The 22,928-nt window shown below is 49.6% G+C and overlaps 2 protein-coding genes across 2 annotated transcripts in view; one reads left to right on the plus strand and one right to left on the minus strand.

Annotated features, from left to right (window-relative positions):
- Positions 1-5,084, plus strand: part of CTPS1 (CTP synthase 1) — a 35,515-nt gene extending 30,431 nt beyond the window's left edge. Inside the window, exons 13-18 of the mRNA XM_006867600.1 lie at positions 296-339; positions 2,222-2,318; positions 3,244-3,299; positions 3,399-3,495; positions 4,162-4,306; positions 4,995-5,084. Of these exons, the coding sequence (XP_006867662.1) occupies positions 296-339; positions 2,222-2,318; positions 3,244-3,299; positions 3,399-3,495; positions 4,162-4,306; positions 4,995-5,079 (524 nt within the window). The 3' untranslated portion in view covers positions 5,080-5,084. The remainder of the gene's footprint in view (positions 1-295; positions 340-2,221; positions 2,319-3,243; positions 3,300-3,398; positions 3,496-4,161; positions 4,307-4,994) is intronic.
- Positions 5,085-11,344: 6,260 nt separating this feature from the next.
- SLFNL1 (schlafen-like 1) lies at positions 11,345-14,972 on the minus strand. Its single transcript, XM_006867624.1, has 4 exons — positions 14,412-14,972; positions 12,333-12,836; positions 11,900-12,043; positions 11,345-11,467 (listed from the first exon to the last, which is right to left on the minus strand). The coding sequence occupies exons 1-4, from the start codon at positions 14,970-14,972 to the stop codon at positions 11,345-11,347; spliced, it is 1,332 nt and encodes a 443-aa protein (XP_006867686.1).
- Between the last annotated feature and the right edge of the window lie 7,956 nt (positions 14,973-22,928).

The following is a 22,928-nucleotide window of genomic DNA, read 5'->3' on the forward strand; positions in this document are numbered from 1 at the left end:
TCCCCAAAGCCTCATCCTCTAAGGAAAGATGGTTAGGTTTACAAGCCTTGGGTTTGGTTTCCCCATTTTGTTCTGCGTGACCTCACAGAGTAACAGGTTCAGTAGGAAAAAAATGATCCAAGTTTATGTGGTGTGAGTATTTCATGTCTTAAAAATGTCCCCAGTTTTTGTTCTAGTCTTTGAATGACTTTAAATTGAGGAGGAAGGTTGTGATTTAGAGCTTAGGTGTGAAACTGTTCAATACTCACATTTTGTTTGTAGCTGTTGTCCTAACACAGGTATTTTGGTTTTTCAGATGCCAATTCTACAGAGTTTGACCCCAAAACAAGTCACCCTGTGGTGAGTCAAGTGTTGGAATCTCAGTATAGCTTAGAAGGTGTGGACAGGCCCTTTATGAAAGGGATTGATGGTTAGAGGCAGAAATGAGACCCTTGGGGCCATCCCAAAGTTCCTTGTTTAGGTCACTGTTTAAGGAAAACTGTTGTTGTTCATTATGAATTTTTTAGTGATGTTCCCAATTTACCACAGAAAAATTTTAAGTTGGGTACCACATAGCCAACTAGAAGGGCTTCCTGATGACAGTATTCACCTCTGATCCTCGCGGCTCCCAGGAGCACTTCATAACAACATTGATATGAAACACTTATATGTGCCAGCTCCTGCCCTCTGCACTTTATTAATTCATGTGGTGTGGTACGGTAAGCACTCACCATAAGTTGGTTTGAACCACAGGGTCAGTGGTTCAAACTCATCAGCTGCTCCTTGGAAACCTTACACAGGGTCTCCATGAGTCAGAACTTACTTGACGGCACTGAACAACACAACAACCTTAAAAGAACATATTAATAAGAAACTACTAGGATATAATATTGTTTCTCCAGGTGGGCATGCTTCCCTGGCTGGTGCAAATAGTCAGGTGTTGGCTACTAGCTGAAAGGTTGGTAGTTTGATCCTACCCAGAGGAGCCTCGGGAGACAGGCCTGCCCATCTGCTTCCAAAGAGTCACAGCCTTGAGAACTATGGAGCAGTTCTGTCAGCACACCTGGTGTTGCTATGAGTCAGAATCGACTGGATGGCAACTAACAGCAACAACATAAACCAGAAAACCCTAGACGTCTTGTTGCCTCTGATAAGACTCTTTAGCAACCCAAAGGTCAGAGAACTACCCCATAGTTTCCAAGGCTGTAAGTCTTCACATAAGCAGACTTTCATGGCTTTCTCCCATGGAGTGGCTTCTGAGTCAGAAACTTGGGCCTATCGGCTCGCAGCTGAGTGCTTAACCATTGCACCCCCCAGATTCCTTCAACAGCAACGTAACTCCTGTTCGATCTGCTGGAGGAGCGTACTTGGGTTGGTAAGGCTCGTGGGGATAGGGCCAGTGCCCTTACTCATCTCTGAATCCTCAGCCCAAGGATGAGAGACATGTGAGGACACTGAGTCTTTTTCATCATTCCACAAATAACTATTGGGGGATGTTCCTAATCTCACGGAACTTCAACAGTATTATGTACCTGTGGAGCTTTGCTATTACTCAGCTTTTGGGGAACACAGGTGGTTAAGTGTGCAGTCTTGGAGAAAGTCCTCAAGGTGAGCTGGAACGTCACTAGTGGAATACTTCCTTAGTCATTCGTGCTCCCTGCTGACTGCTGGCTCTGCTCCCGGCACAGCCAACCAGAGAGGACGTCCTTGTCTTAGAGCAACTCGTCCTCCAGTGGGGAGACAGACCTGTTAGAGTATAGCCTATGTAGTATATGGCACTGGAGTCCCTGGGTAGCCCAAGAGGTTAAACACACGGCTGCTTACTGAACTTTTCATGGTTCGAGTCCACCCAGCACAGCGTTTGAAACTCCACGGAGCACAGTTCAACTTGACACGCATGAGCACCTGGAGTCGGAATTGACTTGTGAAAGTACTGGTTCGTATCAGACCTACTCTGTGTGGTCGTCTGTACTGTACTTTACAGTAGCTCTTGGCTCAAAGTGCTGGAGACAGGAATGACCAGAGGAGGGAACTGTGTCCAGTCCTGTAGACCATGAGGACAGACTGAAGTGTGAGCCCCCTACCTAAGGTTTTAATATGATATTGGGCGCCCTCCTCTGCCCCATGACAAAGCATCTTTCATAAGGAAAGACTGGGAAATAGAACCTATATATTCATTGGCTTAGCTGATTCAGTGAGAGCAGAGTCTGGTCATTCCATGTGTGTGTCTGAATACCTCTAGGTCATAGACATGCCAGAACACAATCCCGGGCAGATGGGCGGAACCATGAGGCTGGGCAAGAGGAGAACCCTGTTCCAGACCAAGAACTCCGTCATGAGTAAGAGCTGCCTCATGCCAGCCTGCACACACTTCCGCTCGGCACGTCTGGGACTAATGCCTAGATGTGATGTGTGGCTCTGGAGGGCCAGGCTGGCTTTTCTGGTTTTCTTCTTGATTTTGAAATTCTTTTTATCCGCTTCTTAGTCTTGCTTTTTAAGAATGCATTGTGATAGCTACAGAAGAAGTGTGGGTCCGGGAGAGGTTGGCAGCCATGCAGATGGGCAGGGACCTGGGGCACCCTGGTTATGAGTGACAAGCATGAGGCAGTTAGATCCAGTGTAAGCTGTTACTCCCTTATACTGCTAGGCTGAGCCATGGGAAATGGCTGATATTTTAAGCATGCTGTCTCACAAAAATGGCAGTTTCATTTGGTTCATTCGAAAGTTCTAACAGGTGCTAAAGGCTTAAGGAAAATATTTAAAGAAAAATACTCGTTTTATCCAGATTTATTTCTGCCTTGTCCACTGGGCTGATTCCATCTTTAATCTGTTAGCGATAGCATCCCTGGTTCATGGCAGCATAGTTTAAAAATCATTTGAGGAGATGATCTCCAAGTCTTGAACTTTTCAACCCTAATGCTCTGTGCTTTGGGGACAACTTACCAGGTGGCAAAGGCAGTGCCTGTTTACTCCCAGCGCCCTTTGATGACTGTGGAGTTGGCCCTGAGAGGCATCTGGGTAGTGCTTTAAATATCTGCCTCCCTAGACCACTCTTAGGGCGTCGAGCTTTGCCATTTTGGTCCATTCCAATTGTTTTCCAAGGCGGTTTCCAGCCGAATCATACTGTGTGCTTTAGTGGTCACGTGTTTGAAAATGGTGGGAAAGCCTGGCTGTGGAGCTGATCAGACATAAGCTGGGAAGCAGGTATGGTGGAGAGCACATTGGATGGTGAGAGGTCTTGATGGTAGACTGCTTGTTTGCCAGGAAAACTCTACGGTGATCTGGAATTCTTGGAGGAGAGACACCGCCATAGATTTGAGGTGAGGATTTGAGCCTCATGACCTTTAAAATAGTCTTCCTGTTACCTTGGTGACACACTAAGCAGAGAGGCCAGCAACATTTTTTTCATGTTTTCACAGGTAAATCCCGTCTTGAAAAAATGTCTGGAAGAGCAAGGCTTGAAGTTTGTTGGCCAAGATGTTGAAGGCGAGAGAATGGAAATTGTGGAGTTGGAAGGTGATTACTTGGACTGTTGTATTTAAGGGAAAATTTCTTTCCTTGGCAAGTGGGGACATGTAAGACTGTACGGTGTTGTGCAACCTGACAGAATTGGGAAGCAGCACTGTCTGTTGAGGAGTCCTGGTGCGGCACTGTAGGATAAGCACTGGACTGCTAACTGAACGGTCAGTGGTTCACACCCAGCAGCTACTTCTCAGAAACCTGATACAGGGTTGCTATGAGTCAGAACTGACTCTACCGCACTTAGCAACACCACTGTCTTATGAGGTGAAGGGCCTGGTGTCTGCAGCCCTGAGAGGTTCATCCTTGTACCATGGTTTTCCTGGGCAGCTGTTGAACCTCTGGGTCTCAGGTCCTTGTTCTGAAAAAGGTTGTTCCTGGTCTTAAAGCCCCTTCTGATCTCACAGGACCTGTATGACCTGGTCTTTCAGAAGTCACCGGAACAGGGAGTGGGACCTGGGATAGGAGACCCTTCCACTGGAGGGAAGGGTGTAAATCTCTTGTGTTTTGGGGTTGTTTTTTATTTAGATCCAAATTAAGTTGTTTTCAAATACTTGAGGATCAATAGAAAGAGGAAACTTTAAAAACAGAATTTGTGATGCTTTTTACCTTCTTGTGTATAATCTTCATAATGGAGCTGTTCCTTTTGAATTTCTGTTGCAGATCATCCCTTTTTTGTTGGGGTTCAGTACCACCCCGAGTTCCTGTCCAGACCTATCAAGCCTTCTCCACCCTACTTTGGCCTCCTGCTGGCCTCCGTAGGGAGGCTCCCACATTACCTCCAGAAAGGTTGCCGACTCTCTCCCAGGTGAGGGCACTGGTCACTCGGTCACCAGCTTCTCTTTGTCTCTAGTCCTTTAAAGACCCCAAACCAAACTCATTGTCGTTGGGTCAGTTCTGAGTCATAGTGACTCTGTAGAGAGAGGAACTGACTGTAAGTCTGCACGCAAGCAGACTGCCACAGCTTCTTCCTGTGGAGTGGCTGGAAAAGCGGATTGCCTAGCCAGTCTGCATCAGGGGCTCCTTTCAGTCCTCTAGGTGGTCACTGATCCATTGTGTGAGGCATTACATGGTCACAAATGAGAATGGCCATGGGAGCCAGGGTGTCGTTCCTGCCAGAGAGCCACAGTTGGCATGGTGTGTGCTCTTCCTCAGCCTTCTCTGTGCTGGCCTGGCCTCCTCTGGGTTATTGGTCAGGTTCTGCGATGCTGACCTGAACACATTTGTCACAGGGTGTAGATCGCAGCTGTTGCTTCTTTGACTGGGAACCAGTTAATTTCTCTGAGCTAATAGTTAAGGTACTGGAACTGAAGTTTCAATTAAATGTGTATCTTTAGTAATTAGAAAATCCCTTTACAGCCTCATGCTGTAGAACACCATAATAAGATCCTACGGTATACGAACCCAGGGGCCCCATAGTTGTAGTGACTATGAAAGCAGGGAAGTGAAGTGAGCCTGTGGTAGCAGATGGAGAATAAAGCATCTGAATTTTATAGGGACACCTACAGTGACAGAAGTGGAAGCAGCTCCCCCGACTCTGAAATCACTGAATTGAAATTCCCATCAATAAATCATGACTGAATTTGGTGACGTAAGTGGTAACTTTAAGCTTCCTTATTCTTTTAAGTGGTGATATCATACAGATTTCAGGGCAGTTATGGAACCTTAGTGCCAGAAACTCATCTGCCAGAGAATGAAATTGGAAAGGTCCTGATGGGCATCCACCTTGCTGGGGTGGGGGGAGGTCATGCTGCGCCTATGTGTCAGAGGGGACACCAGACTCTGAGCAGCTTCTCAGTGGATTTGTACCGATGCCTCCATTCCTGCTTGCTCCTTGCAGGTGTCAGTCTGGTCAGCTCTGAGCGAACTGGATGCTTAACCCTCATTATTTCATTCAGCCATAAACGTGGGAGATCTTAAGGAGGTGACAGGGCTGGCATTACGGCATTTGTCATTTTTGCAAAGCCTTATTTTTTTTAAACTGGATATTGTGTATAAAACAAAGTTTCTATGTCAGTGGATTCAGTAAATCCTTCAAAATCCAAACAATTGCTGGGCAGCCTTGGAATGGTCGTCTTGATGTGACAGGGTTTGTGCAGCTGTAAAGTGCAGTAATTCTGTGGGTGGTGCCCGGAGCTGTATGAAGTCCTGTTGAAATGGACTGATTGGATGGTGTCTGAAAAAGAACACATTCTGCTTCTGAGGGGATCTGAAGGGGGCTGGGGTGTCAGTCTGGAATCGAGAGGGGAGGCATAGGTGCAGTGAGTTCCTGCCCCATTGGGGTTCCAAGGCTGCCATCTTTATGGAGACAGACCACCCCACCACACTCCCCCCCCACTCCCCGACTCCCACCTGCAGGCCACTTACCACGCTGCCAGGCCACAGCATCCCCTTGCTTTCCCTTCCTGCCCAGCCTGTGTTTGTGATGGTTATGGATAAGAAGTAGATGAGTATCAGGAGGAGAGCAAGTAAGCATTTCACACAGGTGAAACACTCATACAGGAAGAGAGGCACCTCGCTGGTTGACAGTCTGGAATTTCTAATTGTCTTGCTAAATAGACAAAGGATTCTCTGTCAGAGACTCTGAAGAGACTTCCTGCTATGGAATGTATTGGGGTGGAGGCAGAAGCTGATGGCAGGTCTTGAAAATGTTTGCTTCTATTGAAACAACAGCTTTAGCTTCTACTTACACTAGGCTCCTACTACTGACTATCACTGTTTAATGAAAAGCAGGCCTAGTTTATCAGACAGCTGACTGTAACTCCTAATATTCCTACATTAACAGACATCACATAATGGCTAAAATGTTTGTTTTTTTTAAACAGGGATGATTCTTCACAAGAACCTTCGAACTTTGATAGCGTTTACAGCTTTGATTTTACACTCAGCTTTTGACACTTCTTTTAAATTATGTTTTTATTAAAATTATTTTATTAATGGGGAAAAGGTATTTGGAAAACTTTGTTACTTGCATGTCCACCATGTGTACTGACTCCTCGCAGTGAGTTGCCTGTTGACACTCTGCTGTGTCGTTCTCAGGTTTCTGAGAAGAGCAGCAGCAGGTTGGGAAGAGAGCTGATGATGGTTGGGGGGCGGGTAGAGCGCCCCACAATCCCCACAGTTCTCCAACTACCTGTGTCACTGTGGATTCAAGTACATTTTCCTTGGATGCCATTCTAAAAAGGGTGCCACATGGAGCTCGGAGAGACACGTTTAGCTAGTATTAGAACACTTTGGTGTAGGGGGACTTGAGGGCATTACTTGCCACTAAAAGCAGTTAAACCGGAGTCAATAATCTCGACACTGCCTTGAGCTATGGGGACTTTAGTGCCAACTGTGGCTGGTACTTATCCAAAGGGACAGCCGCTTTGATGTTGCTTTTAAACTCTCATGCCTCTGACCATGTGTCCTGTTCCTGGGGCTGGGAAACACTCCTTGCATCAAGGGGTAGCTTTTAAAAGAACAAAGAATCCTTGGAAAACTGCCTCTTAAAGCCCTCATACACAGACAGCTTTGGCACGAGGGGATGTCTTTCTTCCAGAATGGTGTTACTGCGGTGGAAACGGAATATGAAAAGGCTATTTTCTTAGCAGGATGTAACAATAGGTACGGCTCTATGCCTACTATGTTCTGGCTGGACTTATGTATACTCTCTAACTTAAATAAATAATGCAGAACGAGTGACGTGCTTTGTCATTTCCCTTTATGCTAGTGGGGAGAGTCAGCACCATGCGGATGTGCTTGGGTGCAGCCGCCTGAGCGCCCAGTGCCAGGCTCTGCCCCAGTGTGTGTAAAGCTCAGGGGAGCCTGTCGTGCGAACAGGAGCCTGAATGTCCCCAAAAGGCTTCAGTTAGAGGGCCTCAGCATAGATGGAGAAAGATGACAAGTCCTGGGTGTTTGGTGTGCTGCTGGACCTTGGAGAGCGGGGAAGGAGTGGACATTTAGTATTCATTTTGGAGGCCCTTCCCTTTGCTCACAACTCTGGACTTGGCACCTCACCCACATAGCTAGGGAGCAGCCGGCCTAGAACTGTATCATACCAACAGCTCTGCTTTAAGCCCTGGCTCTTCCTCTATCCTTGCCCTTCTGAGCACAAACCCAACAGCTAAAGGTCACTGTTCTGGATGATTTTTTTCCCCTCCAAAGTGAAATTATTTTTAGGTTCCCACTTGTAGTGACCCTAGGTGCAACAGGACAAACACTGCCCAGTCCTGTGCCATCCTCAGTCATTTTTGTTGGAGCCATTGTGTCATTCCACTTCATTGAGGGTCACCTTGTTTTTCACCGACCCTCCACTTTACCAGGCCTGATGTCCTTCTTCCCAGACTGCGATTAGTGCTGCTGGATCTGTGCTCATTCCCGTTCTGGCCCCCGAGCCCGCCTATGTGTAAGGGTAAGCAGTCTGTCTGAGGTAGAGACTGAGATCTCAGCGCTCCACAGCTGCTCTCGGCTACATCTCCTCTGACTCCCGGGAGCTACAGGAGTGTGGGGGGACTACTTGACCATTTTCTTTGACTGCCTGATGCCTCACACCCCAAGTTTAGGGTGGCTGTGATTGCTTCATTCAGAAAGTATTGACTAATGTCTTCCACGGTTCTAGGAAAAGAAGTCCACACAGGAAAAACCTCACTGTGCTTGACCCTAGTTCTAATCCTAACCCTAATTAGCATCCAGGTTCTTTGAGGGCTTTTCTCATGTGCCCATTTTTTCTGATTATCGTCTCCCACGGGCCCACATGCTTTAGTGCTCAGCAGCCTTTACTACATTACAATTTGGCACTGGAGACTAAGGAAGAAAATGTTTTTCCTTTTCATCATTAGACCCAGCTCCCACATCAAGAGAGATGCAGAAAAGAAATGGGCTCCATTTTCTCTGTCCACTCACTAGCCCCAGGCCAGTGTCACCCTGAAGGCCCAGAAGCTGGTGTCCCCTGCCTCCTGATCAAGAGCAGCCCAACGGCCTTAGTCTACCTTCCATTTTTCATCTGTTTAAAATAAAACATCTTCCATTACTCAGAGAGCTTCAGACTTGTCTTGGCACTTAGTGGCTGATTTGGCATAATGCTAGCCCCTGTTCCCAGCTGGTGGTCCCATCGGACAAGCTTCACTGATCTTTAAAAAAGCATTCCCCAAATGGTACCCACTGCTATCAGCAGCACAGTGGGTGTGGTGGGTGTAAGTGTGAATGCACATTTGAATGCAATGTATGTGTGTGGTTGGTTTGAAAAAGCCCCCCAACATCGGTGCCATCCCACCTTGCCTTTAAGAGAACCTCAGCCAACTGACTTGTGTGCTGGCTTACAAAGCCCCATCAGCTCTGCTGTCCTGGCTGAAGCCCAGAGTTGACTAGCCAGTGCTCAGAGGCCTATTTTTATTTTTTTTTAAATACACAGAAGTGTTTCATCTTAATAAAGCCCACACATTGCGTTTTCATTTTTTTTTTTTTTTTAATGCTTTGTGAATTATGTGATAGTTTTCATGGGAGGACATCAGCTTCACATTGATACCATCGTGTATCGTTTCCTTGCCATGGTTACAATCCCCTCCATGCATCATCCATCAACCAAAGGTTATACCCCGCAATCCTGTCCCCCAGTCGTCCACATACAGCCCCTCTCCCTCTCACGGGTCCAAAGTCCCCAGCCGCTCCATCTCCCCACGTCGCCGTCTCTGCCTCCAACCCTGGCATCACTGCTTCTCTGGGTAGGTTTCTGTTCTCCACTCTTCTCCTTTGATGGTCCCAGGGACCTCTGCTCCTAGACTACACTCCCCTTCCTTTGCCCCAAAACTACCTTTACATTCCCAGCCCTTACTGTCTGTCAGTCCTGATAACAGTTATTCACTGTTGTATCGCAAGAGACCTATCTGCATCTCCTTTCATCAGCTCTGACTAGGCAGAATGGATTCTACTCAGTGGAGATTCTACCTTCCTCCATGCTCTCTGCATCTAGGTTCCCTCTTGTAAGCCAGTTACTTCTTGCCTCTGTAGCACCCCCATTCTGGGTAACCAGTGTCCAAGTTGCCCATTCCTGTCCTTTCCATGTGTGGAGGAGGTGGGAATCATTGCTGTGAAGATTTGTTACCTCTTTTGAGCTACTGCTTCCATTGGTGTATGCCAAGTTCATCAAATTGTATCAGATTATTTTTTTTATCCTCCTCTTCTGAGCTCTGATCAACCAGCCATTGAAGCCAGGTCAAGTGGGTATTATCTGCAAGTGTGGGTGTTCTTGTGCATGTGCCCTCTCTTACCAGCTGGACGTGTTACTCTCCACTCTAGTCCAGAGGCCTATTCTTAATAGGGAAGAAACGTTTCCTGGGTCTTTTCAATAAAACACGAGTTCTTCCTGCCTTTGTAGAAACTTCATCATGCCAAGGTTCCATTCCCCCTCCCACCTGTGAGGAGGCTGAGTTTGGTGCTCAGAAATGCTGAGTCCTCTGACCTCTTGAGTAGCATGTCCTTCACTCAAACAGCCTCTGTTGGAGGCTGGTTCAGTCCCTGTGGTTGGTGACACAGTGGAGTGGGTGACAGGAGTCGATCTGTTATGAGACAGTTGTCTATCCTCATATTTGGTCCTGTGACATGACCTGTTCAACAATGTGCCCTGATTTCCCAGTGCCCCAGGTCCCGAATTTGGAGTACCCATGACTACCTCATTTTGCAAATACTGATTTCGTGCTTGCCACATGGTTCTGAAACAGACCCAAGAAGTTTTGAAGAAAAGAGTCCCAGTGAAGCAGGCTGACCCAACCTCCCATACTCTGGAGCACGTGTTCTAGTGAGGGGACACTGGGCAAAGCTACAGCATGTCAGCTGGTGACCAGAGCGATGGAGCAAAAAGATGCAGGGGAGGGGGAGGGCATCATTGAAAAGAGGGTGGGAGGAAAGTTGAGTGTGGACTTGAAGGTGGAGAGGAAATGAGTCCTGCAGGTTTGCGGGGAGAGCATTCTAGGGGGACAGCCAGTGCAGAAGTGGTACCACAGTGGCTGCTGGATTGGCATAAACAACGGGCAGATGAGTTGAGGGCTGGTGAACCAAGCCATGGAGGATTAGGTAGGCCACTGTTGGGCCCTCGTGATTGAAAGGAGCTTTTGGAGGGCTCTGGTCTTTGTTTTACTAGTGTGACTGCTGATGCAGATAGCAGGGGCAAGGCCCTCTGCTGTTTTCTCAGCCACCTGTCTTATAGGTGGGAAAACTGAAGCAAACAGGTGTAGTAGCCCCCAAGGCACCCTGTCTTTAAGGCCGAGCTGGACTGGAGCCAGACTGCCCTGCCCCCTGCACACAGGTATAATGACTTGGGACTCATGACCTCATTGCACCCAACTGGTTGGCCAAGCAGCCTAGAAAGAACCATTCTCAATCCAGGTGCATGTGATTTATTAAGGATCCTTGACAATCCCACATGTCAGGGATGAGGGCTACAGGGTGGCCGGTTTGGCCTTTAACCACCGTGACTGGATAGTCCTTGCTTTCTGTGGAAGATGCCAGACTCCCCATCTAGCTAACCAAAGTCCTAGATCCTAGTCTAGTCAAAACGATTGTTTTAGGGAGAGGGACAGTCCTTTTACAGCTTGGTCCTGGGGTGGCTTTGACCAAGTTCTTCCCAAAAGTGAAGGTTCTGTGAGGATGGTGCTAAGAGCAATTTCTTAGCCACCCAGACTTGGGTCTGCTCAGAGCTGGAGCCCTGTGGAGCTGTTTCAAACACCAGTGGGCAAGACTGCTGGAGGAGGTAGCAGCACTCCCAGCCACCTGTGAGCAGTCCCTCCTCCCTGGCAGGACTCGGGGGGGGAGGGGGGGGGGCAGTGTGGAGTGCTGCACCTCTCCTGTGCGAAGGAAGGCTCTGGGTGCCTCACAGGACACAGCAAGTGCAGGAGGTTAGCCGTGACTGCTGGAGTTGCTGCTGGAGCTGTTCCCTCTCCACCGTTAGCACCTTCACCTTCTCCTCCAGCTTGCCCACTTCCACTCTCCATTTCTGAAGGGGCATCAGAAGCACAAGTTGTCCAAGCTGACCACTCAGGCCTGTCCATCACCCCCAGCGGAGCCTGAGGGGCCTCGCTCACAGCCACTGGACATGTTGGCATTATTAGGTGGGGAAACTAGGTCCACTGGCCAGGCCACCACTTGTGAAGTTGGCTCTGGGGTCTGATGTGAGGTCCTGTCAGAGTCCCAGCCTCTGGGGTGGACTCATCATTGCCAGTCTCCTAGCTCCCAGTCACTCAAGGATTCAACACCTTAACCCCCAAGCCAAGGAGGCACCCTGGAAGGTGTGATACCCACCTCACCCCCACTCCCGGGCATGAGGCAGTGGACTACAGGATGTAGTGTAGTGGGTTGCTCTAATTTGTCTTCTCCCGTGTACTTGGTGGGCAATGGGCACTGCTCGGCGATTGGACAGTCTCATTACCTGCTGGCACCACTCCTGGATGGCACTGCTGGTCAGCGGGCCCTGGATGCTGCCGTCGCGCCGCAGATACACTTCCCCCTGGTCGGTCTCGTAGAGCTGCGGCTCGCTCTGGACCTTGGGCGGGTGCACGCACAGACGGATCACCTTGGTAATGGCAACAGCTGCGCTGGCGGACGCTGCCCTTGACAGATTGCAGCCCCCAAGCCGGCCTAGACCGCTACCACCTGATTCACTGACTCCTTAAGGAGCTTGATGGGGTGAGGGCAGGGTTCCTTCCAGCCTCTTTTCCGGTCCTCCTTCCCAAACTTCCCTTAATCAGCCTCCTGGGCCTAGGTTGTTCAGAGTGTGCTTAGAGTAGATGGCCCATCATGGGGTAGGTGGTGACAGAGGGCAAAACTGAGACTCAAAAAACACTGCTGTCCCACAGGCTTACCTTGAGGGGGTGGCCAGTGGCATCGGTGCTGACCACAGGGATGAAAGTCAGGGTGTAGGCGTCGGGGAAGACCTGGGGCTTGAAGCATTGCAGGATGGAGTCCACCAGCAGGCGCACGCGGTCCTCCTCGTGGTGGCTGCAGCGGATACCCTGCACCAGGCCACTGTCCTCGACGCCCACGAACAGGTAGCCGCCCTCGCTGTTGAGGAAGGCACACACGTAGCGCCGCACGTGGTGCTTGAGCGCCAGGTTCAGGTACTCGCCGCCACCGCGTTTGAACTCCACGTTTCGCGTCTCGTTACCCAGGAAGGCGCCCTGGAAGAGCCTTTCCCGGCCCACGATCTCCTGACTCACGATGGCACTGTCGGAGCGTGTGCCGCTGGGCGGGTGGGGACCGTTCCATAGCCCCTGAGAGGCCCCGGACCAGCTGGACGGTGGGACCAACTGCCTCACTGGGTGAGCGCACGCTCTGGGGCCCAGGCTTCGGCTGCTGCCGCGTGCCTCCTGCAGAATGGAGGGCATCTACAACAGTGTCGCGGGCAGCCCTGAGCAAGTAGTGTGTGCGCCAGCCTGCTAGAGCTCCCTCCCACTTCTCCAGCCTTTCCAAGCAGCCCCCACATGCACCTCCTGGTGCCCCCTCCTGGCCGAAGGGCCCAATCTGAACCTCCTGCTGAACACCTTGAAAAGGTTAGCCACCCCTCCGCCCAACCCACAGGGTCTGAGGCCTCAGCTGGGTCAAATTCTTCCCATGCTGGGCTGACCCCCTATGAGCTTGGTGAAGGATGATGGGACTTCTCCCTGGCTGTGGGCCACCTCCAAGACCCACGATGGGGTCATTCCAGGAGGAATTAGCACTGTGAAGTCCCGGAATTGAGAGGGACCCCTTCCTAATTTCCCTGAAACCCTTGTCATCACTTTCCTAACCATGGACAAATCCTCCTGGTTCCCTCAACCCCTCCTGAGAGCCCTCCCTGGACTCATGTGTGTGCTCAAGGCCTCTGCACCAGCATTTGCATGGCCTCTGCACCTTCTCAGTTGGTCCCTGATGACCCTGCCAGCCCCTCACTGGTCTTCTCCACACTAACGCATCCTCCCACTGACCCCAAATGCAAGCCAGATCAAGTCTCTCCTCTACAGCTCTCTCACAGCTTCCGGCTGACTGCAGGTCTCCCACCTTACAGGACTGGAGCCCATCCCCACAAACCCTGCTGCTCCCTGAGAAGCAAATTGGGTCATCCTTAGAAACATCAGGACATCAGGCACGTGGAGCTATGTAGTTCTGCAATAAACCCCACAGCATTTTCACCTCCCCCCTCCCAACCCGCAAGTGAGAAAACCTGTCTACGGCAGTAACCCACCACAACCACAGTGAGTTCAATATCTACTCCCACCTTCTAAAAGTCAGCCTTTCAGTCCTTTCCTGCTTTTGCAGTCCTGACTGCCTGGCCCCAGCTGTTTTCCTTTGTGCCCCACCTGGAGCCTTTGGTCTGAACTCCAGGGATGGCCAGTGACTAGCCTGCCCTCTGTCTGGAATGCCCTTCCCACTTGAGTGCCTGCCTGTCAAACTCTTGAGTCCCAGCTTGGATTTTACTTCCCCAGTGAATCTGGAGAGCCTCCTGGTCTTCTCCCCAGGTCTCCTCCCCAGCCCGGGGCAGCCACCTGGCTGCTTTGTAAACTGACTGGCCAGCAGGCTCTGCTCACAGATGAGCGCTCCCCTATGCAGGTAGCTCCCCCTGCCTTACTGGTGGGGGCGGGCAGGCAGGCACAGTGTTTATCAACTCAATGAAGGAGGTAGGTCAAGGAGAAAATCAGCACCTCTGTGTGTCCAGGCCCAGAGGCAGGGGTGCAGAGGGGCCCAGGGCCAAGGGACCGCTTCACATGTGCATCAAGACTGGAAGTAAACCATGAGTGTCAGCGATGATCAGTGGACACCTGTTGTACCTGGGTTTCAGGCCACAGTGATTTCCACCTGGCAGATGTGTCCCCAGCTCCTTCAAGACACCCCTCCGCCCAACCCAGCACAGGCCATCTGCACCCTGGCCTCTCCCTGCACCTGGTAGCCTGTGAAAGACTCCTTACCTCTCTGTGGTCCAAGGACTTCTGGCACTCACTCACCAGCAGCTCCTTCCCGTGGGCTGTCAGCTCCTTGAGGATCAAGTGTGCCTCTGAAGCCATCTGCAGGCGTAAGGGGAGGGAGGCCAGGGTGGCCTTGGGGGTGGCCACCTGCACCACAGCATAGGCCTTCCGGGATCTCTTCACCACCTGGATGTGTTCCCTCTCCACAGGCACCTCAAGCCGCTCCAGGGTGTCTCGTAGCAGGCAGGTGAGTACCGGCACAGAGAACTGGGGGTTCAGGTGGGTCACATAGAGTATGTGCATGCTGGGGGGCGCCTCAGCATCTGCATCCTTTGGCAGTGGCTCCTCTGGGGGCAGTTCCTGCTGCGGCAGCTCGCCCAGGGGTTCTATGGAAAGCTCTGGTTCCTGTGTTTTGTGGGTCTCTTCCTGAAGGTCTCTGGAAGGCGATGACTGCTCCTCCCAGGACCTTGGACTCTCAGTTGGATCCAGAGTCTCCTGGGGGGACTCAGGAGGTGCTAAGACTTCTGGGAGGCTTGGAGTTGGGTAGGGGTTGGGCAGGGCCATGGATGGAGGGAGAGAGCAGAGGACCAGTAGGAAGGAGCCGGCCACCTACCCCAGGCCTAGGACAGGAAAGAAGAGTCACTCAAGTCTGACGTGTGGTCTTAGCCCTACATTCCATAGAAGGGAAACAGGCCCACAGGGGAGGGAATCAGACTCACTCATGTCTCTGAGGGTCCTATCAGTATTTTTAACAGCCTGAGACCTTGTCTTCCCTCCCCAGTCTGCCCCTCTCCATAGGCTTGCCCAGGCATCAGGAAAATGTTTTCAAGAGGGCCTTTTGAAAGGGAGGCCTAAGTCCCTCTGCTCTGGGGAGGACTGGCCCAAGGCCCCAGCCTGAGGTCAGCGGAGGTTTTGAAAGGCAGGCATCATCAGGGCCAGACCAGGAGGCCCTGAAGCAGAGCTCCTGATGCTTTTGGCATCCTGGTCCCACGGAAAAATGGCCTTATTCACATGGAAAAACGGAATGAAAAGATACTGGAAACTTTCCTTGAACTTTATGAAGTCCCCTTGTACACCAGGGTTCAGGGGCCCTGGTTAAGAACTCCTAGTTGGCTCTCACAGAATAAATGCCTGGCAATCAGCTGCTGTAAAGAGACAGCCAAGAAAGCCCAACAGGGCTGTTCCACTCTGTCTCAGATTCTCTGTCAGTCAGAACCAACTCACACGAACACGACAGTCGAAACTAGGTTTGGGGTCCAGAGAGCAGCAGACAGAGCAGAAAGCGGGTTGGAGCTGGGGGGCCCTCACTCCTGAGTACACACAGCCCTCCACTCACCCCCACACACCCGGCCTCCAGCTTGTGTGGTAGGTTCCACCAGCCTGCATCTTTTCTGACTGGATCCTTGAAGTAATCAGGGCCTGGGGGCCAGCACAGCTGGGGTGGGGGCATTCAGGGTCAACAGGAGCAGGAGAAAAGGGGAGGCCTGTGACCTTCATGCCCCGATGGTTCCTGGGGAAGCACCAGCCCTGAGCTCCCACAGCACCCTGTCCCCTGGCCAGCAGCTCCCAGGGTACTGGGACCCATACTCTGACTTGGCAGTGAGAACCCAAACTGAGGAAGTGGGCGGGGCCTGCCCAACTACCTCTGTGATCTCATGCAGGAAAACAATGGCTTCTGAGCCAGCCTCAGGCAGGCAGGATACATGAAGGCCAAAGGAAACCTTTCTCTCTCCTATTCCCTCAACCTGAGCAGATAACAGCTGCCAGTGGTGGATCAGCATGTAGTGCCCAGTTTACAGGGTCCCCAAAGACCACCAAGGAGCCGACGCTGATGCAAGCACATAAGGGTTGTTTATTCAAGCCCAAGCTCGGGCCTCATCCATATCCGACTCTTTGGATAAAAGGCCTAGAACTCTTAGCCAGCAGGGTTTTTATAGAGGTTACAAGCAGGTTGGGGGTCTTCAGCTTAGCTACTCTAGGATTGGTCTACATTTTGCAAGGTATGGGGTGTTATAATCTGATTGGTTACTATTGGTAGCCTGAGCTGTTAGGTTAGGGCAAAGGAAAACATATATCATCCGGCCTTGAGTTGTCAGCAATGTTTATCTATTATTTACTGCTCACTAGGGAAGGAGGGCTGCTCTCATGCAGCACGAGCTGACCTGGTGCATTCCTGAAACAGGGAGAAGTGCTCCGGCCTAAGTGCAAAATGGAGTCTTTTCTTCTTTAGGTCTGACAAGCATTGGTCTGTGAACCACAAGGGCAGGAGTTCACACCCACCAGCTGCTCCTCAGAAACTCTATGCAGGGTCGCTGAGAGTCGGAATCCACTCACCGCTCATACCGCTGGGCCATGGTGCTCCCTCTGGACAGGTCCCAGCATCCCATGGCTGCAGTGTCTCTCCAGGCCACCCCGTTCTCACCTACTAGTCCAATATCCCCAGCTCTCCTGGCACTGGTGGGCCCAGGTGCTCCAGGATGGATGTGAATGCATAGGCATGGGTGCACGGCTGCCCTGGTACTAGACCCTTCTCTGTACCTGGGACAGAGGTTACTGTCCAAAAGATCCCTGAGGAAGAGGCCAAGCACTGACATCTCTTGAAGGACAAGGTTGCCACCTGCTTTTTGAATGGAACCAAGACACATAAGCCTTGCCTAATGCAGAATTCTCCTCTGGGGGAAGACCCTCTGATAGGTGCTTTTTTTCATTATGCAGATATGATAGGCACTTTCCCACACTGCTTTTAGAAACCCTGACTGGGGTGGGTGTGGGTGTGTGGGTATAAGTGTGATGCTTTCTTGTGACTGGGGAAGGCTGGAACTGACTGAGTAGAGACGACTACCTTCCTTGTGGGCAGCCATTATGAAGATGTCACTGAATTTTGTTTCCCTTAGGAACTGAGGTAGAAACTTGGGTGGAGAACTTGAGAAAGGAGATTATGATGTGAGAGCAAGGAAGAACCCCAGGCCCCAAATAGTGGCAATGTGAGGCCTTGGGGAGAACTAGCCAGTAGGAACCACCTAAGGGGCCTGCTCAAGCAAGTCCAGTGACATGTGAGGGTTGGGATGACGGTTTCCTGTTCTGCCCTCCCCCTTCAGCCTTGTGGTAGTGTATAAGAAAGAGTAAGCAACTAAGGTTCCAATTGTTACATGCATGGGCTTATTCAAAATGTGTTTAAACATATCTTTGCAATCCGTGGAAGGCTACAGATAAGTTCTCTCAGCAATCCACTTGTCTTTGCCTCTTTAGAGTGCCTTCAATGAAAAAAAAAAAAAAAAGTCCAATCAAAACAGTGGTTTCCCAGCAGATCAGCTAAGAATGTTACGGTGACTGTGTTTTTGGGATTCCAAAGGGAAAACTGGAAAGACACAGGACTATCATGGGGCCTCATTATAAAGAAGTGAGAAAAAGGCCAGCAAAGTTGTGGTGAGAACTTATTTTCTATCACGACAGTGCACCTGCTCTTTCAAGGGTGCAGGGCTGTCCTTGTGAATTTCATTGGGTAATTTTACTCCATCCACCTTACAGCTTAATCCTGTCCCTTCACTTCTTTTTGTTCCCCTAACTCCAAGAACATTAAAAGGAACATAATTTGAGTCCCTCGAGGATGCCCAAACTGCCACTTTGATGTGATGTAAATTGAAGTGCACAGAATTCTTCGGGGAAGGTTTAGAGATGGAGCCTCTACCTTCTGGCATGTACAGACCTAGGATATGCCAAGAAACAATAGCTTCACGTTTTGGTATTTTTGTTGAATAAAGGGATCTATGACTATGACCTTGTAGAAATATTTTTTATTTACCCTTGTACTCGAGGGGCAGCAGCTTCAAGAGGGGGAGGAGGCCACCAGAATCTGGGGATTCTCTAGGGAGGGAGGCTGGGCAGACAGCCTGCAGTCTGGACTTAATTCAGGGAAGCTTCGAGCAGGGCCTCAGATTTGGTAATTATTGAGCTGGTTAGGAGTGAACATACTGGATGGTGGTGGCGGTGTGCCGTAGAGTCGATTCTGACTCATAGTGACCCTGTATAGGGTTTCCAAGGCTGTGAATCTTTACGGGAGCACAAAGCCTCATCTTTCTCCTGTGGAATGGCTGGTAGTTTTGAACTTCTGACCTTGAGGTTAGCAGCCCAACTCGTAACCGCTACCAGAGCTCCTTGAATATCCTGGATATTCAAAGGGGCTAAAAGATGAGCTATACTAATTTCCTGCTCCTTCCTCATCTTAGTTCCCTCCTCTCCAGTTCAGCTGAACTTTATCTTCTGAAGAGAGCAAAGCCTCACATTAGGTATTGGGTGGGGCTCACAAGCCCAGAGCCACACATTTCCCATGTTTCTAGGGCACCTGCCACCTGCCTGTCAGCCGCCCCCAGCTCTGATTCATCGCTGCATTCACAGCTCTGAGAACTGCAGAATGGGAGCGCCTCATGCCTCTCCTGGCCCCCAGCACACCTTCACACCTTTCCTTACATTAAGCTGCTCTCATAGCAACTGTATACCTTGGACCATAGCTATTTTGAGATTATTGTCATGTGAACTGTACAGTAAATAGACAGCTGGCCAGGAGAAAACACTGGAAGGGGACACATGTGGACATGATGAGGCTTCCTCCCTCTTTGCTCTTAGGCAGCTGTTCTGCATGAAATTTCCCAACTTGGTTTAAGTGCCAAAACTTCCCCCACTTTTACGGGAAAGTTGTTTAAGCCATTCTTACAGCTTTCTCTGGGATCTCTGACAACTTTGTGAGCTGAACATTAATTCAGCTTTTTTTTTTTTTTTTTTTGCGGGGAAGGGGAGATAAAAATTGCCTTTTATTGTAAGTGCTAACTACAGTTATAAAATATTTTAAGGACAGAAATCCATTGCAACTGCTCTGGGTTATTCGTGTTCCTCAGATTTGTAACAAACTGACAGGCTCTGAAGGGAGGTTGGCCCATGACAGATATGAGGCTCAGGGAGTGTGGTAAGCAGCCCTTTCAGTCCTCTTACTTCATTTCTGTGACCTTACTCACAAACCACACTTGGCATTTGAGCAAAAAAAAACCCCCAGAAATGCCTTGATTTTAAGGTTCTTGATGAATGTGGATTCCTGGCGAGGTGCTGTAGGATAAACATTGAACTGTGAACCACAAACCCACCTTGGAAACCCTGTACAGGGTCGCTACGAATTGGGACCGATTTGACAGCACTTAACAACAACATGAATGTGAAATGATTTTTCTTATGTTATCTGGAGAATAGGCATTCGTTTGTCTTCCTAGTGTCCACTTGTGAAGTCCCACTAGGGATGGGAGTCTGTCTGGGAATGATCTCAGGGCTAACTCTACTGCCATTCATGTGGGACAAGACAAGGAAGCCAGAGAGCAAACTCTGCTGACTTTGGTGATCCTGAGACCTCTGTCACTCAGCCTTAGTCCTGAGCTGAGTCTGCATTTGCGCAGGCACAAGTCTTCCCTTTGCACATTACCTGCCATCCTGTCAGAGTTCAGCTCCAGCCCCCACTCTCCAGAAGTTCTGGCTCAGGGTTTGTGCTCGGGATACCTTTTGAATGCTGGTCTCTGAGAGCATTTGTGATAACTTTGGTATCAGAGGCACAAATATACCACTCTGAAGGCTGACTGCCATTGTTCCTGGGTTGAAAATTCCCTGGAATATGGTGGCAAGACCAGACCCAGTGGTTTAAAGCATTAGGGTCAGAAGGCTGCAAAAAGCTAAGGAACAAGGGCAGGAGTGTCTGGATTCTCCTAAGCAAGAAGACTTTGCTTGTCAGAGAGGGCAGTAGTCCAGGAGGGGCAAGGGAACTTTGGGCTCTTCCTAAGGGACTGCGGCACCTGGCATGAGGGCATAAGACTCACTTAGTCCACCAGTGTCACATCCCAGAGGAAGATCTCAGGGAGCCCAGAGATGCCACCATGGGGTGCTGTTAATCATACTGCTTAGGGCAAACAGTTGCAACAATGGTGACAGTGGGGAGAGAGTGGTGGACAAGCAGGAGGTTAGGAGGGTTCCAAGAAAACTCTTTTGTATCTTCCTGGGCTCAGACCAAGTGCAGGCCCAACTCTGTCAGCCCTCCCCTTGGAAGCCCTTGTTTTTTGCCTCCTGATGCTCCTCAGCACCGGAGTCAATGTCCTCGCCTGTTCTGGTGTCGAGGGTGGGCACGTGAGGCTCTATCCAAGAGTTCTATTTACCAGTAGGGCCACTGGACCATTGCAGTCAATGGAGGGGTCTCTCCATATGAGCACCGGGCCTGAGGCCACCTTGGTTATTTTGATGACTAGGTCACTATTAGGTCCCTGATGGCACAGTGGTTAAGCACTCTGCAGATAACAGAAAGTTTGGTGGTTTGAAACTCTGATGCTTCTTGAAAGACCTGGGAATCTGCTCCTGTAAAGATAACAGCCTAGAACATTCTATGGGACCGTTCTACTCCAATTTCAGAAGTTGAGATTTTGTTTGGTTTTTCTTCAACAACATTCATGTATGACCTTAGAGGGTCGGGCAGCATAAGTAAGAGGTTAAGAAACCCTTTCCCCTCTCTCCTGCATGCCATTTTGACCTTTCTGGTTTGGTTCTTCTGGAAAGCTGGTAAAAATGGAATGTCAACTCTTTCAAGGCAACACTGCTCATGAAGAAATAACCCTTGATTATAAATTATCTGAACTTCATGTGTGAACTATAAACACTTGCCAAAAAGCACAGCTTTAGGCTCCTGGCTATAACACCTTTCAATTAGGCAGGGACCATGGAAACGATGCCTATGGAGTTATTATAAGAGATATGGGCTCCCCATAGGATGAGTTTCTGAAACTACAGCTCTCAGATAATCTTTACACCTCAAACCAAAAATATTCCCAGGAGTCTTGTTAAACCGAACAGTTTGGCTTCACTTGTAAAGGTCTCCTTTTAAGAACTCTCTATGAAAGGAGCTCTGGTAGCGTAGTGGTTATGAATCGGGCTGCGAACCTTAAGGTCAGCGGTTCGAAACTACCAGCTGCTCTGTGGGAGAAAGATGAGGCTTTCTACTCCCGTAAAGATTTACACCCTCGGAAACCCTGTACAGGGTCGCTATGGGTCGGAACCGACTCGACGGCACATAACAACAACAACAACATGTGGACCAAACTGACAACAGCAACTTATAAGATTAGATATGAACTTCATGGGCAGTGAGGTGTATTAATGGAGGCGGAAAGAGCTCAGCAAAGTGAGGTGAGAATGGTGGCCCAACTTGAAGAATACAATCAGTGTCACAACTGTACATGTACAACTGTTGAGCTGGTGTATGTTCTCAACAACACAAGTATTTACAGAAAGAAAAAGCTCTTCTCTCCCTTAGAGATACTTCTAAACCAAGGGGAATGGCTTTTCCTTTGTATGTCCCACTCCTTTGCACCTGAGCTGTCACCTGGGGACCAAAACCAGTTTGTATGTGATTGCGGGCTGTTGCGAGGGCTATCAAGGAGCCTTGGTGTCCCTGTAGTTTGTTGTTATTGCTAAGTGCCACTGAGTCAGTGCTGACTCATAGTGACCCTGTATAGGGTTTCTGAGGAGCAGCTGGTGGGTTTGAACTGCCAACCATGTGGCCCAGTGCTTGTTCAGTAGGGCCAGAGCATGTCTCTGGCACAGTGGTTAGTGCTGCTAACTGAAACGTCAGTGGATGGAATCACCAGTTGCTCTGCAGGAGAACCCCGTGGCAGGCTACTTCCATAAAGAATACAGCTTTGAAAGCCCTATGGGGCAGTTCTCCTCTGTTCTATAGGATTGCTATGAGGGCAATGTATTGTTGTGTTGTATATATGGGCAAGGCTTACCCCACTGAAGAGGACTGCTTCCGGTTGTCTTCTTGTTTCCTGTTAGACAACCTTCAAAGTGAATTTGATGCCTGTGTAGTGTAAAGAGTCTTGAATGTTTTAGTTAGGTTTAAGACAAAGGCCTTCTGGTGGGTGCTGCACCCAGTATGATGTATTGCACCCATTATCAGCTGTGACATTTGGATAGTAACCTCCGTTACAGCTTCCCATCTGTTCTATGGGGGAAATGGTCATTTTCCTTTAGGGTTGTTGTTAGGTTTAAAGAAGACAGTTTTATAAAGAATTGCACGAAGGTGACGCCTTTTGAGATTAGATACTGGAGCCTAACACTGTGTCCCCAGGGAGTTTACACAATCTGGGTCCCCAGTGGGCATTTGGAAGACAACTTTTTCATTAGGGACTAATGGAATTCGGAGAACACAGGGTTATTGATTGGTCCAACCTCCATGTCACAGATAAGAAAACCAAGACCAAGAGAAAAGCAGTGGGGTGCCCATTGGAGGCACTGTTTTGGCTGTCAACAGATTAAAAAAACACTGGCATCTCTATTGACTTTTATTTATAAACAAATCGACATAAAAGAAGTCTGGGTAGTAGCAGGGGCAGCTTGCTGCTGATTTGCTTATAAAGGAAGCAAATGACTAGCAGAATGGGTAGAGCCAGACTCCAGCCTGGAGGCCCCTCTATCGTCCACTTTGGGGCTTTCTTGGCT

The sequence above is a fragment of the Chrysochloris asiatica genome, unplaced genomic scaffold (genome assembly GCF_000296735.1).
Source record: "Chrysochloris asiatica unplaced genomic scaffold, ChrAsi1.0 scaffold00106, whole genome shotgun sequence".
NCBI classification, from domain to species: domain Eukaryota; kingdom Metazoa; phylum Chordata; class Mammalia; order Afrosoricida; family Chrysochloridae; genus Chrysochloris; species Chrysochloris asiatica.

Excerpts from the sequence above, each read along its gene's own strand:
- SLFNL1 (XM_006867624.1), bottom strand. The coding sequence starts at position 14,972 with ATGGCCCTGCCCAACCCCTACCCAACTCCAAGCCTCCCAGAAGTCTTA. Across the intron at positions 12,837-14,411 it reads AGTCCTTGGACCACAGAGAG|GAGGCACGCGGCAGCAGCCG; the intron begins GTAAGGAGTCTT and ends TCCATTCTGCAG. Across the intron at positions 11,468-11,899 it reads TCCAGGAGTGGTGCCAGCAG|AAATGGAGAGTGGAAGTGGG; the intron begins GTAATGAGACTG and ends ATGCCCCTTCAG.